Genomic DNA, 13,432 nt, shown 5'->3' on the forward strand with positions numbered 1-13,432 from the left:
CAGCTTTAATGGGCAGGTGAGAGGTTTAAAGATCCAGGTGTTTCTCAAAGCCTGGATAACACTGAATGTTCCCCCACTGAACTTCTCACAAAGGGAGTGTGGTAAGTTTGAAGGAATTTATCATTGAGCTAAAAAAAATAACATTTACATTCAGCATTGTAAGCTTTATCATTTTGTATATTAAGTGGCATAGCAGCAGGGTGCAGCTGTAGGCAACTAAAAATAACCGATGTTTTAGAAAATAGACCCTGATAGCTGCTTGCTGCTTGGAGAGTTGGAGAAATTTCTACTGAAATACCAATAGTGAAAGCTTAATCCATAAAATGATTGTTAACTCTCTATGCACAATGACCCTATCTGGGAGACAGCTCCATAGGCAGGAGAAACCGTACATGAAGCAACACGAGATTAAATAATTATAAATATCATAACTTTAGATCAAATCACGTATGCATAAAGTATGGACTTTTTTTTTACACTATTAGATTTTTCTGCTCGTTTATATAATAGCAAAATATAGAAAGGGGAAGCAAATGTGTAATTACCCTGTAACAGGAAAAGTCTGATCAGGTAGTGGGGGCATTGCTGTTCAGGAATTTTGCTACAGCCCGTTTCCACCTGTTTGCGCCTGATGTTTAGCCAATTAAACTGGGTCTGTTAACCGTTCTAAGTTTTTGAATGTGCACAACAATGTAATAATGGTATACATATCATAGAATGTACAATCTAGAAAATGGTGCTCTTTTAAATGAGGCAGTTAAACTAAAAAACCTGCCTTTTCGGAAGGGTAAGGGGGGAGAGAGAGGAAGATGGAGACTTGCATATCAACAGTGACAGAGAGGAAAAGACCCACTGGTCCATCCAACCTGTCCCACACAACTGTGATGCACAAGGCATCACAATCTATACACTCGCCATCATTCCGATCCATTCACAACTCCTCCAATAATGAAGCAACAAATGCCAGCATACAGTAGGACCTAGATAATGTGGGCTGACCAGTGGCAGGTAACATTCTCCATTCATTAGCCACCTACTCCATCCTCTCCCTGGCCACTGTCTAATGTTTACATTACTTAATTCACATTATTGGATAATTACTTTTGTTAATGCAAAAAAGTGGCTTTGAATTATCAAGAGTAGACTATCCTATGTTATAAGGGATTCCGCATACTGAGCAACAGTTGAAATTGAAGTATGACTGTATAAAACATGTTGGTAATGAGCAAGTTTTAAAGCTGTACTAGAAGTTTTTAGAGCAACGAGCATAAAATGGAAACTTTTTTATCTCCCCCACCATACATACACACACACACACACACACACACACACACACACACCCCAATCTGCTATTCTGAGTTGCAAATACAGTTTAAAGTTCAGGGTCAAGAGTATCCTACATGCTAACCTGTAATATGATTCCAAACAGATGGGAATAATGTTGCTTGTGAGTCGGTCAACTGCACTTATTGAAACAGTACAGCAAAGTTCACTTAAGGGAATCACTTTGGTACAGAATGTTTAGAATCCCTTAAGCAGAATGATCCCCTGTACCTGCGAAAATATTTAAAATAAACGTTGTTACTATCTAGTACGAAAACTAAATATTATGTCCTGGAAGGTGTCCACTGCCGGCACACGAACAGAAACCTTTTCCAAATGCTAAACAACCAAAAGCACCTGCACTGATTTTTTTTCAGGCCAGCTTCAGCCATGATAGCAGAGGTTTGCAGGTGTGAGGAGAGCACTGAAGTGCCTTTCTTTTGAAATTAGACCTGTGCTTAGTAGCTTGCTTTATCCCACAGATCAGCGGGGTAAAGGATGCTCGCTTCTAAATCCCAATTTTGGCTTGGGAACGAGGGCTGCAATTTCTCTGCTCGCCTTGTGTGCATGTGTGAGGAAACCTCAGCCTTTTTTTGGGCAATTTTCCAAGTCCTGTGGTGAGAATTAAAGTAAAGAATCAATGAAGCAGCTTTCTTCGAGTAAATAATGCAATTGGTTGATGAGGTTTGACTGACTCTCTTACAGCCTATTGGAATGTACTGGGTTTTTTGCTTTGATTGTGATAACCAGAATGATTCTCTTGGATCAGTTATTCCCTTAAACTTCCTACTTTAACATGTAGGATTGTGTTAAATTCAAATGATAACTATAATTTAGGAAGGACATGAATAAAGAATCCAACAATTATGTATGGGGTTAAATAGAATCACCACTGTATGGAACCATTCTGAAATATGTGATGCCAAGGTCCTTGGTTGATTTACAATGGAACTTTATTAAGCTCATGCAAGGGATGGATGTGTTCAGCAGTTTATCGTCTTCATCTTGGTTGTAACTGTGAAAACTAATTATACGATCTTCACACGTCATTGACTACTTACTGGAAATGATTGTTACATTTTTAAAAAAAGGAACATTGAACTGTTTAAGTTCAAAAGTAATAGATATGTTGAGATTTAAATGTATAAATACAGTTAACCTTGTTTCCTCTCCCTCCCTCCATATATCTAGGCTATTGCTTAAAACGTAAATATAAAGTTTCCAAATATACTTCACAAATAATTCAACACCTCCTTGTAAACATTATGCTCCAATGTTTCTTGAAAAATTTGTTTTGAAAGCTAAACATCTACAGTAGCAGTATTTCTAGGATTTCTATAATGCTGTTACCTTCAGGCACTGATGAACTTTTAGAACAAGAGATTTATGATGCCAATTCTACTGTGAATCACACTTTTAGCTGTATATAATATTGAGCAATTGTAAAACTTGGTTATTCTGTTGGCTCAACACCAAAGGAGAATAATCTGTAATAAATGACAAGATACTTGTTCACTGTATTCAGATTAATTTAAAGCTGCAATCTTGACAGCAAAAGAGAACATTGATTTTATAGCTGGGAAATGTATTGCTTAGTCTTGAGTTGTAAGCTCAATATCCTTCATTGCTGACGATCATGTTGTTTGCTGCTGCTCATTGATAATACCTTGATTTATTCCAGTTTCCTTGAAGCTTATGAAAAGGTACATCACTTTGGGGAGGATGATGACGAGCTTAGTTCAGGTGGTCAACGGGGACCAGTTCCTGTTGGTGGGGTACCTTCGTCATACAGTTACCAGCAGCATATATTGTCAGGTAAATGATCGTTAAATCATATTACTGGTCTACTGGTTCTGCTCCAAATTCAGAAATGTACTAACCTTACAGCTTTCATGAAATATTCTGTGGCACTTTATATTCCAATTTATAACACCCATCATTGGAAATTTTCCAAACATCATTTTTGCAACTGGGTAAAAAGAAGGGTGTCTTGAAAATTGTTATACTTCCAGTACTTAAAGAATTAAAATAAAGGCAAAGAAAAAGCAGGCTGATGCAGGCCATATGGAATATTTCAGATCAAACTTTCTGAAATTAATTTGCCTTTTTGTGGCGTTCAGCATATAACAGTTACAAAATGTCAAGAATATATGTTTAAGCAGCAACAACAAAATGTTTTTATGAACCTAAGGATCTTCTACATGAAGGAAAGAGCTGGAATAAATCTTTTTGTGTGGCAAGTTATGCGTTCATTACTTTTGTGCATCATACTTGAGAAATCCACTGCTCTCACTCTATACCATAAAGGTTTGGACAAGCAACAAGAAAATGCAATGGTATTATCTGCCTCTCTGAGAAGTTGTTTTGCTATATAATTAACTTAAGTACTTCATAAAGGAAGTTTGTCTCAGTACACTTTTTTTAAATTGCAGCTTCAAGAATATCTGCATCTTTCATGTTGTGGGTGGAATGGCACTTCTGGTGGTTTTTAGTTGATTTTGAGGAAATGATTTGCTTGCCGTGATGCACCAAATCAGCAGCCACAATGCCTCAGCAATTTCCTTTGGAGAATTAGACTTCCAGTAGTACAATAACACCAGTAATTACAATTAATTATCACAGCAAACATGCAATTATAAGTGCAGAAATTCTCCTGCACTGGTCTTGTAGGAAATTTGTCAGAGAATCACCAGACAATGCAACAATCCAAGTTTTCAGAAAGGCAGTTGGAGTTAGGAGAGAAAGTAATGGCCAGAAATATTTGGTGCCAGTAGAGAGCTTCTGAATTCCATGATTAGAAAGGCAGCATGTGGTGCCTATTGCCTGGCAGTTAAGCATTATGTCAACAAGAGTGATCCAAACATAGAGCCTTGTGGAACATCAAAATTCCATGTCATGTCAAAGCTGTTAAACTTATTTTCGCTCCTAATCTTTCCATTGCCATCCAACCATCTCTCTATCCATGTGGTCATGTACAACCAATTTACTTAATATAAACTCCAATTAAGGAGTTGGCAATTGGGTATATCTGTGAGGAATTAATATTCTGAAGGAAGAGCTATTTTATTATTTCTTCACAGCTGCAATTTGACCTTTTTTGGTTCAACTAAAATTCACCAGCATAGCTGCTATTTCATCTACTTTACAAACATTGTTTAATCTCCCACATATGAACACATTAGTGATCCAGTTAAAATTCGCACTAGTGATCAGTTGTTCTTCAACAAGTCCCCACCAAAAAACATTCTCCCAGCTTCTTGTGCCCTATAGATGTTGAAGTTCTGCAAAGATTTCACTGCTCAGATAACATCGAGTGGATGGATGATTAGCATTGATGCAAATTCAGCTGAAATTCAGTTTTCTTTTCAACTTATAATTTCTCAATTGCTTTAAAAATTGAGTAGGAATATTATAACTGGAGGATTTTTCCGTATTCTAGCCATTTAATGTCAAAGCTGTTAAAATGTGGTGCAAAATAAGTGATGAATTTGATTGCTTGTTTTTTCCATTTAATTACTGTAAACTTTTCCTCGACCGTTTTTCATTTCTTTTTATTCATGTCATCTAGGTAACATGGGAGGCTTTCTTCTGGGTAAACTGCACAATAAAAATGTGATAGCTCAATGTATTTGTGTGTGTTAACCTGCTTTTTGGAGTCGTGAGAAAAAGGTTGGCAGTCCAATGATGTAACATGTTGGCACCTTCAGAATTTTGTTACTGCTTCTGGAGTTGACTCCTGGTTTTGTATTCTACTTTGGAATTGAATAGAGAACATGCTGTGGATGTTCTCTTGTAGTAGTCTTTACTTCTGTGTGGCTTAGAAAAAGATCTATTGGGTCCTAAATGTATTCAATATTCAGGAAGGACAGGCAAAAAGGAAAGGCGGTGGGGTAGCATTGCTGGTTAAAGAGGAGATTAACACAATAGTAAGAAAGGATATTAGCTCTGATGATGTGGAATCTGTATGGGTAGAGCTGAGAAATACCATGGGGCTGAAAACGTTAGTGGGAGTTGTATACAGACCCCCAAACAGTAATGCTGAGGTTGGGGATGGCATTAAACGGGAAATTGGAGATGCGTGCAATAAGGGCACAGCAGTTATCATGGGTGACTTTAATCTACATATAGATTGGACTAACCAAATTAGTAGTAATACTGTGGAAGAGGAATTCCTAGAGTGTATAAGGGATGGTTTCCTGGACCAATATGTCGAGGAACCAACTAGAGATCAGGCCATCTTAGACTGGGTATTATGTAATAAGAAAGGATTAATTAGCAATCTTGTTGTGCGAGGCCCCTTGGGGCGGAGCGATCATAATATGATAGAATTCTTCATTAAGATGGAGAGTGAAGTAGTTGATTCAGAGACTTTGGGTACTGAATTTAAATAAAGGAGACTACGATGGTATGAGGCGCGAGTTGGCTAGGATGGATTGGGGAATGTTACTTAAAGGGTTGACGGTGAATAGGCAATGGCAAACATTTAAAGATCGCATAGATGAAGTACAAAATTTGTTCATCCCCGTTTGGCATAAAAATAAAACAAAAAAGGTGACTCAACCGTGGCTAACAAGGAAATTAGGGATAGCATAAGATCCAAGGAGAGGACATATAAATTGGCCAGAAAAAGCAGCAAACCTGAGGATTGGGAGCAGTTTAGGATTCAGCAAAGGAGGACAAAGGGATTAATTAAGAGGGGGAAAATAGAGTATGAGAGTAAGCTTGCAGGGAACATAAAAACTGACTAAAAGCTTCTATAGATATGTGAAGAGAAAAAGATTGGTGAAGTCAAGCGTAGGTCCCTTGCGGTCAGAATCAGGGGAATTTATAATGGGGAACAAAGACATGGCAGACCAATTAAATACATACTTTGGTTCTGTCTTCACAAAGGAGGACACAAATAAACTCCCAGAGATGTCGGGGAACATAGGGTCTAATGAGAGGGAGGAACTGAATGAAATCAGTATTTGTAGGGAAATGGTGTTAGGGAAATTGATGGGATTGAAGACCGATAAATCCCCAGGGCCTGATAATCTACATCCTAGGGTACTTAAGGAAGTGGCCCTAGAAATAGTAGATGCATTGCTGGTCATCTTCCAAATTTCTATAGACTCTGGAAAAGTTCCCATGGATTGGAGGGTAGCTAATGTAACCCCACTATTTAAAAAAGGTGGTAGAGAGAAAACGGGGAATTAGAGATCGGTAAGCCTGACATCGGTAGTGGGGAAAATGCTAGAGTCCATTATAAAAGATGTAATAGCAGAGCACTTGGAAAACAGTGACAGGATCGGACAAAGTCAACATGGATTTACAAAAGGTAAATCGTGCTTGACTAATCTACTGGAATTTTATGAGGATGTAACTGGTAGAATAGATAAGGGAGAACCAGTGGATGTGGTGTATTTTGACTTTCAGAAGGCTTTCGATAAGGTCCCGCATAAGAGACTAGCGTGCAAAGTTAAAGCACATGGGATTGGGGGTAAGGTACTGACTTGGATAGAAAACTGGTTGGCAGACAGGAAGCAAAGAGTTGGAATAAACGGGTCTTTTTCTGAGTGGAAGGCAGTGACTAGTGGGGTACCGCAGGGATTGGTGCTAGGACCCCAGTTATTCACAATATATATTAATATCTAGACGAGGGAACTAGATGTAATATCTCCAAATTTGCAGACAACACAAAGCTGGGTGGGCGTGTGTGCTGTGAGGAGGATGCAGAGAAACTCCAGTACGTTTTGGACAGGTTGGGCGATTGGGCAGATGCAGTATAATGTGGATAAATGCGAGGTTATCCACTTTGGTGGCAAAAACAGGAAGGCAGATTATTACCTGAACGACAATAGATTGGGAGAAGGGGAAGTGCAACGAGACCTGGGTGTCCTTGTGCACCAGTCGCTGAAGATAAGCATGCAGGTGCAGCAGGTGGTTAAGAAGGCAAATGGTATGCTGGCCTTGATAGCGAGTGTATTCGAGTACAGGAGCAAGGATGTCTTGCTGCAGTTGTACAGGGCCTTGGTGAGACCACATCTTGAGTATTGTGTGCAGTTTTGGTCGCCTTATCTGAGGAAGGATGTTCTTGCCATGGAGTGAGTGCAGCAAAGTTTCACCAGACTGATACTTGGGATGGCAGGAATGACGTATGAGGAGAGATTGGGTCGATTAGGCTTATATTCGCTAGAGTTTAGAAGAATGAGAGGGGATCTCATTGAAACCTATAAAATTCTAACAGGACTAGACAGACTAGATGCAGGAAGGCTGTTACCGATGGCGGGGGAGCCCAGACCCAGGGGTCACAGTCTAAGGATAAGGGGTAGGCCATTTAGGACAGAGATGAGGAGGAATTTCTTCACCCTGAGAGTGGTGAACCTGTGGAATTCTCTACCACAGAAGACAGTTGAGGCCAATTCATTAAATATATCCAAGAAGGAGTTAGATATATTTCTTAAGGCTAAGGGGATCAAGGGATATGGGGAGAAATCAGGGACAGGGTACTGAATTTGGATGATCAGCCATGATCTCATTAAATGGCAGAGCAGACTCGAGGGGCCGAATAGCCTTATCCTGCTCCTATCTTTTATGTTTCTATGTCTTATGTTTCTATATTCCTTAGTCCCACAAACCGGGTGCAGTTACAGGTGCACAGCGATGGCATGCTGGAACGCACAAGCCCAAAGAACAAACTAGATTTGTCCTCTGGCCTCATCAGAATAAATCAGGCAAGCTGCGGATAGCCAATTCGGCATCCCGACACAGTACACCTGTTGGGGTATTACAATTTTGCCCAGTACTGAGGCCCAGGGCGAAGGAGGTGGAAGGGGAGATGGAGATTGGGAGGGCCGGTGAGGATGGACTAGCACACATCGCAAGCTCCGACTGGGATAAATTAATTTGCAAATCCGAGTCAAAAACGAGTGCAGGAGCCTCATTTCAATATTGAAATGAGACCTGGCCTGGCCTCATTTCAGGAGGCCGTCAGGGCTGCATAAAGGCCCCAACCAACTTGGCAGTAGGCCGAGCGCCCGTACAGATCAGGCGCGGACCTCTGCCATGCAAAATTGATTAAAAATGGGCGCAACAATATTAAATTTAGACCTAATCTGCTTTTAGTTGGTGAGAGTAAATTAATTTAGCCTGTAGAGGGCAATGTCCCGCTACAAAAAGCAGCTCTAAAATAGCTTGGTATAACATTTTTTGTTTTTTTTCTGTCATAAAATAGTTCTTATTTTTAACTGTTAGAAAAGGCTGGAAATGTTGCTATTTCCCTTGATTCCTACTCTACCATTCTCAACTTTCCACGAGTTTCAATGACTCTTGTTGCTCATGTCATAATATAGAATTTTATTTTACAGGATGTGGGCAACACTGGCCAAGACTGCATTTATTGTCCATCCCTAGTTGTCCTGATAACTGAGTGGCTTGTTAAGCCACTTCAGATGGCATTAAGAGTCAACCACATAGTGTGGACTCGGGTCATATGCAATGTTTTCTGTAAGCTGTGCGTGTGCGCGGCCTGGCAGCAGTCTGTGAAGGTACCGTGCAGACCACTCTCAAGCTGTCCCGTTGAAGATACTGCGCAAGTGCGGCCGCATTGCAAATTTAAAGGTACCGCGCATTTAAATAAACAGGCCGCGTACCCACAGTAATATTTAGAGGAAGCATTGGTCATATGTATGCCAGGCTGGGTAGGGGTGGCAGCTTCCTTACCATGAAGAACATATGATGATGGGGTCGTTTTATGTTTTTCTTTCTGGTGTCAGTACATAAATCACCAGATTTATTGAATTCTGCTTCACAGCTTGCCATGGTGTGATTTGAGCACACGACCTGTGGGCCATACTGTTATGCTATCAATTGTTGGTCTGACCTCATTTTTCTAAGTGTTGTAATGGATGGACTCTGGCATGGAGCTGGCCATCCTTATCCATTCACTGGTCTATATATGGGTTTTCTCTGCAAGCTGCCATATGGGACAGGATATGGGTAGTGCATGCAACAATGAAACCTGCTTCAATTTTAAGTCGCCTATTAAGTTTGCACCCTGTGAAATGCTGTGTGGTTGATTAAATTGCAGCCTTTTATCCTCAATGGACAAATGTGTGACATAAGAATACAGTTTGCTGGTTCAGTGCATGGTTGAGTTCTTTGGTATTTGAATTGACAATAACCCATACTGTAATCCCATGTGATGCTCCATGCTCTCTCAGTTTTGGACTATGAAAATGTATTTTCATTAAATGTAACATTGACAGAAATATCCGTTGCTGCATCTCTGTTGGAAAGTATTTAAAAACTGACAGAAAAAAATAATTGCTTGGCGGAGACTTGAGAAATTACAGAAGTAATGTACTTTCACCTCATGGAAAGTGTAGAGCACTTCTATATGTTTTATAAAGATCATGGAGTACTGTTTACACTAGCATTTTTAATGTTAAGAAAAGTACTAGGGTCAGCAAATGTTTTTTGTTTGGCTCTTTTCTTCCCTCAATCTTTTTAATGTCATAAGGCTGTGTAGAAGCACAGAAATGGTGGTGCAGAGTAGAATTTACTTGTGCATATAGTAGTTGGAGTGGTAATTACCAACCTAAATATGTTGCTAATTGAAAATGTATTCACTAAACCATTGCATGTAGTTGAGAAGAAAATTTCCATTGAATTTTTTCCCCTTCTTTGAGTTTAAAATTCATGGAAGGAATTTATTTAAGAAGGGTTTAACATATCAATTTATTTGTGTTGATGAAAATACTAAACCTTTTAAATCTGTTCATTGTAAATTTTTTCTCTGATAACTTTAAATTGAACGTTTATTTGTGCTAAATTGCTTCTTTTTCTTTTAGAATATATCCGACAAAGCTATGGACTTAATACCGAGTTTGTCACACTTAGTGACTACAATAAACTGGTGCTTTCCCTTACGTCTGGACTCCCTAATGAAGTGGATTTTGCAATTAATGTTTGCACTCTTCTCTCAAATGAGAGTAAGCACATCATGCAACTTGAAAAGGATCCCAGAATTGCCACCATACTGCTCGCACATGCTGGAGTTTTTGATGACAGTAAGATATACTACTTAATGCTATCGCGTGTTGACAATATTTGCTGTGTTACTGGCTGTTTCACTTTCAAATAAGGAATTGTTAAATGCTAGAACGTGTGAGTTAAATGTTTTTATTGGCTATCGAAAAACAATCTGAGCTCAAAATATGTTAATTCATAATTTGTTCAACTTTAATATGCAGCTGAATTAGCTATCATCCAAATGAGGCAAATCTACTGGGATACTGCCCCTTTTTAAAGTTTGATGTGAAATGTGCCATATTATTCATGTGGTGTTCCTGCACACCCCAACTCAAGTATATATAGGTCTTGTTCTGGAATAGTTCATCATTTCTTTTCTTCCTGTTATCAGCACAATTCCTTATTGTTAGGACATAGGCAAAACATTCATAACCACCATATTTAAGCAGTATTTTAATGTTGTTTAGTATCTTTATTATTATGTATTTCTGCAAAATTTTATGACAATTTAGACTTTTAAAAATAAAAACAAGGCCTACTACCACCTTCTCAGGGAAATTTGGGATGGGGAATAAATGCTGGCATTGCCAGCAATGCCCACATCCTGAGAAATAATAAAAATAATTATTCACCACATCTGCTATGGATTTGTCAGTGTTACTCAATGTACAGAAAAATCACTACCAAAAAGCTGGGCAGCTGAGAGAAGAAGCTATATGCCCAGTCCATTGCACTGAATTTGATCGCAAGCATATAATCCAAATGGGTAACCACAGCCCTTTATGCCATTGGGCTGACGAAATCAGGGCATCGGAGGAGCATGGAACGTGGGGGGTTCTCCAATCGCTGGGGTTGGGTTAGGCAGGGACGCCAGATCCATGAGGTAAGTGTAAAGGCACTTGCCTCCTGGATCCAGCAGTCCTCGCCTTCCATTAGCTGGCGGGTTCCATGAGGCCTGCAAAACCCGACCTAATTTAAAATGATGGTTAAATCTGAGGCACGTCCGTCTAGGGTTGCAAAGGGGTGGAAAGTTTCCGGTCAATTTACGGAAATTTTCCACGGGAAGTTTAGCTTGGGAATTTTGCCCAAAAAAGCACATGCTAGCATAATATTGTTTTTTTTTGTATTTCTTTCTTTTTTTTCCACAGGTCCTCTCTTAAAATTACTAAGAGAGATGGAATCTTAATTATTAAGGAATTTCTTAATCAATATATGTTTATCTTCTTACTTGGCTTGTTTTAATAATTACAAGTTTTGTGTGTGACTGTGAACAAATGTGTCCTGGTTGGATGAGTGGATGAGCGATTAGCTCCCTCTATTTGTAATATTTGCATATCGAATTGTGATTGGCCTGCAGGCATCTGTAAGACTGCTATAGTTTTTTTAAGATCCAGGTTAGGGGTCCTGAGGGAAGTCATTTTGTTTTCTGCTGATGTGATGATGCAGTAAGTAAATCAGACTTTATGCCAAATAAACCAGTTACTTGTTGAACTCTGTTGTCCTTCAATTTAAAATATACAAAATAATACACTATTGGTGATGTAGCGTCGTGTGTGTACAGGTCATGCTTCCATCACATGGAGCATCAGCAAAAATGTACTCACCCTGTTGCAATCATGCTGATCGACCGCAGTTCGACACAGAGATGAATGCCCTTTATTTCTCTGCATAGAACAATGCCACGTTTACCGTCGGATGTGTGGAAGCATTTTACCCCAGGCATTAAAGATGGAAAGACTGTGTACATGTGCAAACACTGTAGAAAGCCATATGTAAAGAATGCCACAAAGATGCAGCAGCATTTACCCAAATGCAACAACTTCACTCAAAGCTCACAGCAGTCAGCCCAGAGTTCCTCTGCTTCCATTCAAGAAGATGATGGCTCTCATTCAGCATCAGGCTCCTTATCATCAGCAACTCCTGGCCCACTTGGAAGGTTCTTTGATACAATGGATAACCATAGCCAGAAGAATGCAGATGAGTGCCTTGCTCGAGCTGTATATGCAACAGGCTCACCCCTCATGCTCACAGCCAATGTGTACTGGAAGAGATTTTTCAATGTTATTCGCCCTGCATACTGTCCTCCCACCAGACATGCTTTGTCTACTTATTTGCTGGAGGCTGAGTATAACAGAGTCCAAGGAAAGCTCAAAGAAACGATAGCGATGGCAGACTGTGGTGCAGTTATCTCCGATGGGTGGTCAAATGTACGAGGGGAGGGCATCATAAACTACATCGTCTCCACTCCTCTCCCAGTGTTCTTCAAGAGCACAGACACGAAGGACAACAGACACACAGGCACATACATTGCTGATGAGCTGAAAGCGGTCATCAACGATCTTGGATCACAAAAGGTCTTTGCAGTAGTTACTGACAATGCTGCGAATATGAAGGCTGCTTAGGCTCAAGTGGAGGAGGCCTACCCTCATATTACATCTATTGGGTGCGCAGCTCATGGGCTTAACCTGCTCCTCAAGGGCATCATGGGTTTGAGAACCATGGAAGCACTGTACAAGAGAGCCAAGCAAGTTGTTAAGTATGTCAGGGGAAAACAGGTAGTTGCAGCAACCTACAACTCCAAGCAAATGACAAAGAACAAGAACACCACACTGAAGCTGCCCAACAACACTAGATGGGGTGGTGTTATCATAATGTACAACAGCCTTCTGGAGGGTAAGGAGTCACTGCAAGAAATGGCAATATCCCAGTCTGGGGATATGGAAACCACCATCAAGAAAATACTGCTGGATGATGTGTTTTGGGAGAGAGTGGTTAGCAGCCTTAAACTACTCTCACCAGTAGCATCTGCAATTGCTCAGATTGAAGGAGATGACGCTGTCTTGTCAGATGTTCTCAGGCTTTTTACTGATTTAAAAGAACAAATCAGCATTGCCCTACCCACATCCCTGCTGCTCAAAGCAGAGGAGAAGGCAATTGTTCAATTCATACAGACGCGTCAAGAATTTTGTGTCAAGCCGATTCATGCTGCAGCATACATGCTGGACCCAAAGCATGTTGGGAGACCAATACTTTCTGGAGAACAGATCAACAGCGCTTACAGTGTGATTTCTACCCTCTCACACCAACTCAATCTGGA

The 13,432-nt window shown here is 40.1% G+C and overlaps 1 protein-coding gene across 1 annotated transcript in view; it reads left to right on the plus strand.

The window, feature by feature from the left end:
* Positions 1–13,432, plus strand: part of arid2 (AT-rich interactive domain 2) — a 145,806-nt gene that overhangs the window by 64,539 nt on the left and 67,835 nt on the right. Inside the window, exons 4-5 of the mRNA XM_086009391.1 lie at positions 3,005–3,138; positions 10,155–10,373. Of these exons, the coding sequence (XP_085865517.1) occupies positions 3,005–3,138; positions 10,155–10,373 (353 nt within the window). The remainder of the gene's footprint in view (positions 1–3,004; positions 3,139–10,154; positions 10,374–13,432) is intronic.

The sequence above is a fragment of the Somniosus microcephalus genome, chromosome 16 (genome assembly GCF_052327205.1).
Source record: "Somniosus microcephalus isolate GS21.2 chromosome 16, FLI_Smic_1.0, whole genome shotgun sequence".
NCBI lineage: Eukaryota > Metazoa > Chordata > Chondrichthyes > Squaliformes > Somniosidae > Somniosus > Somniosus microcephalus.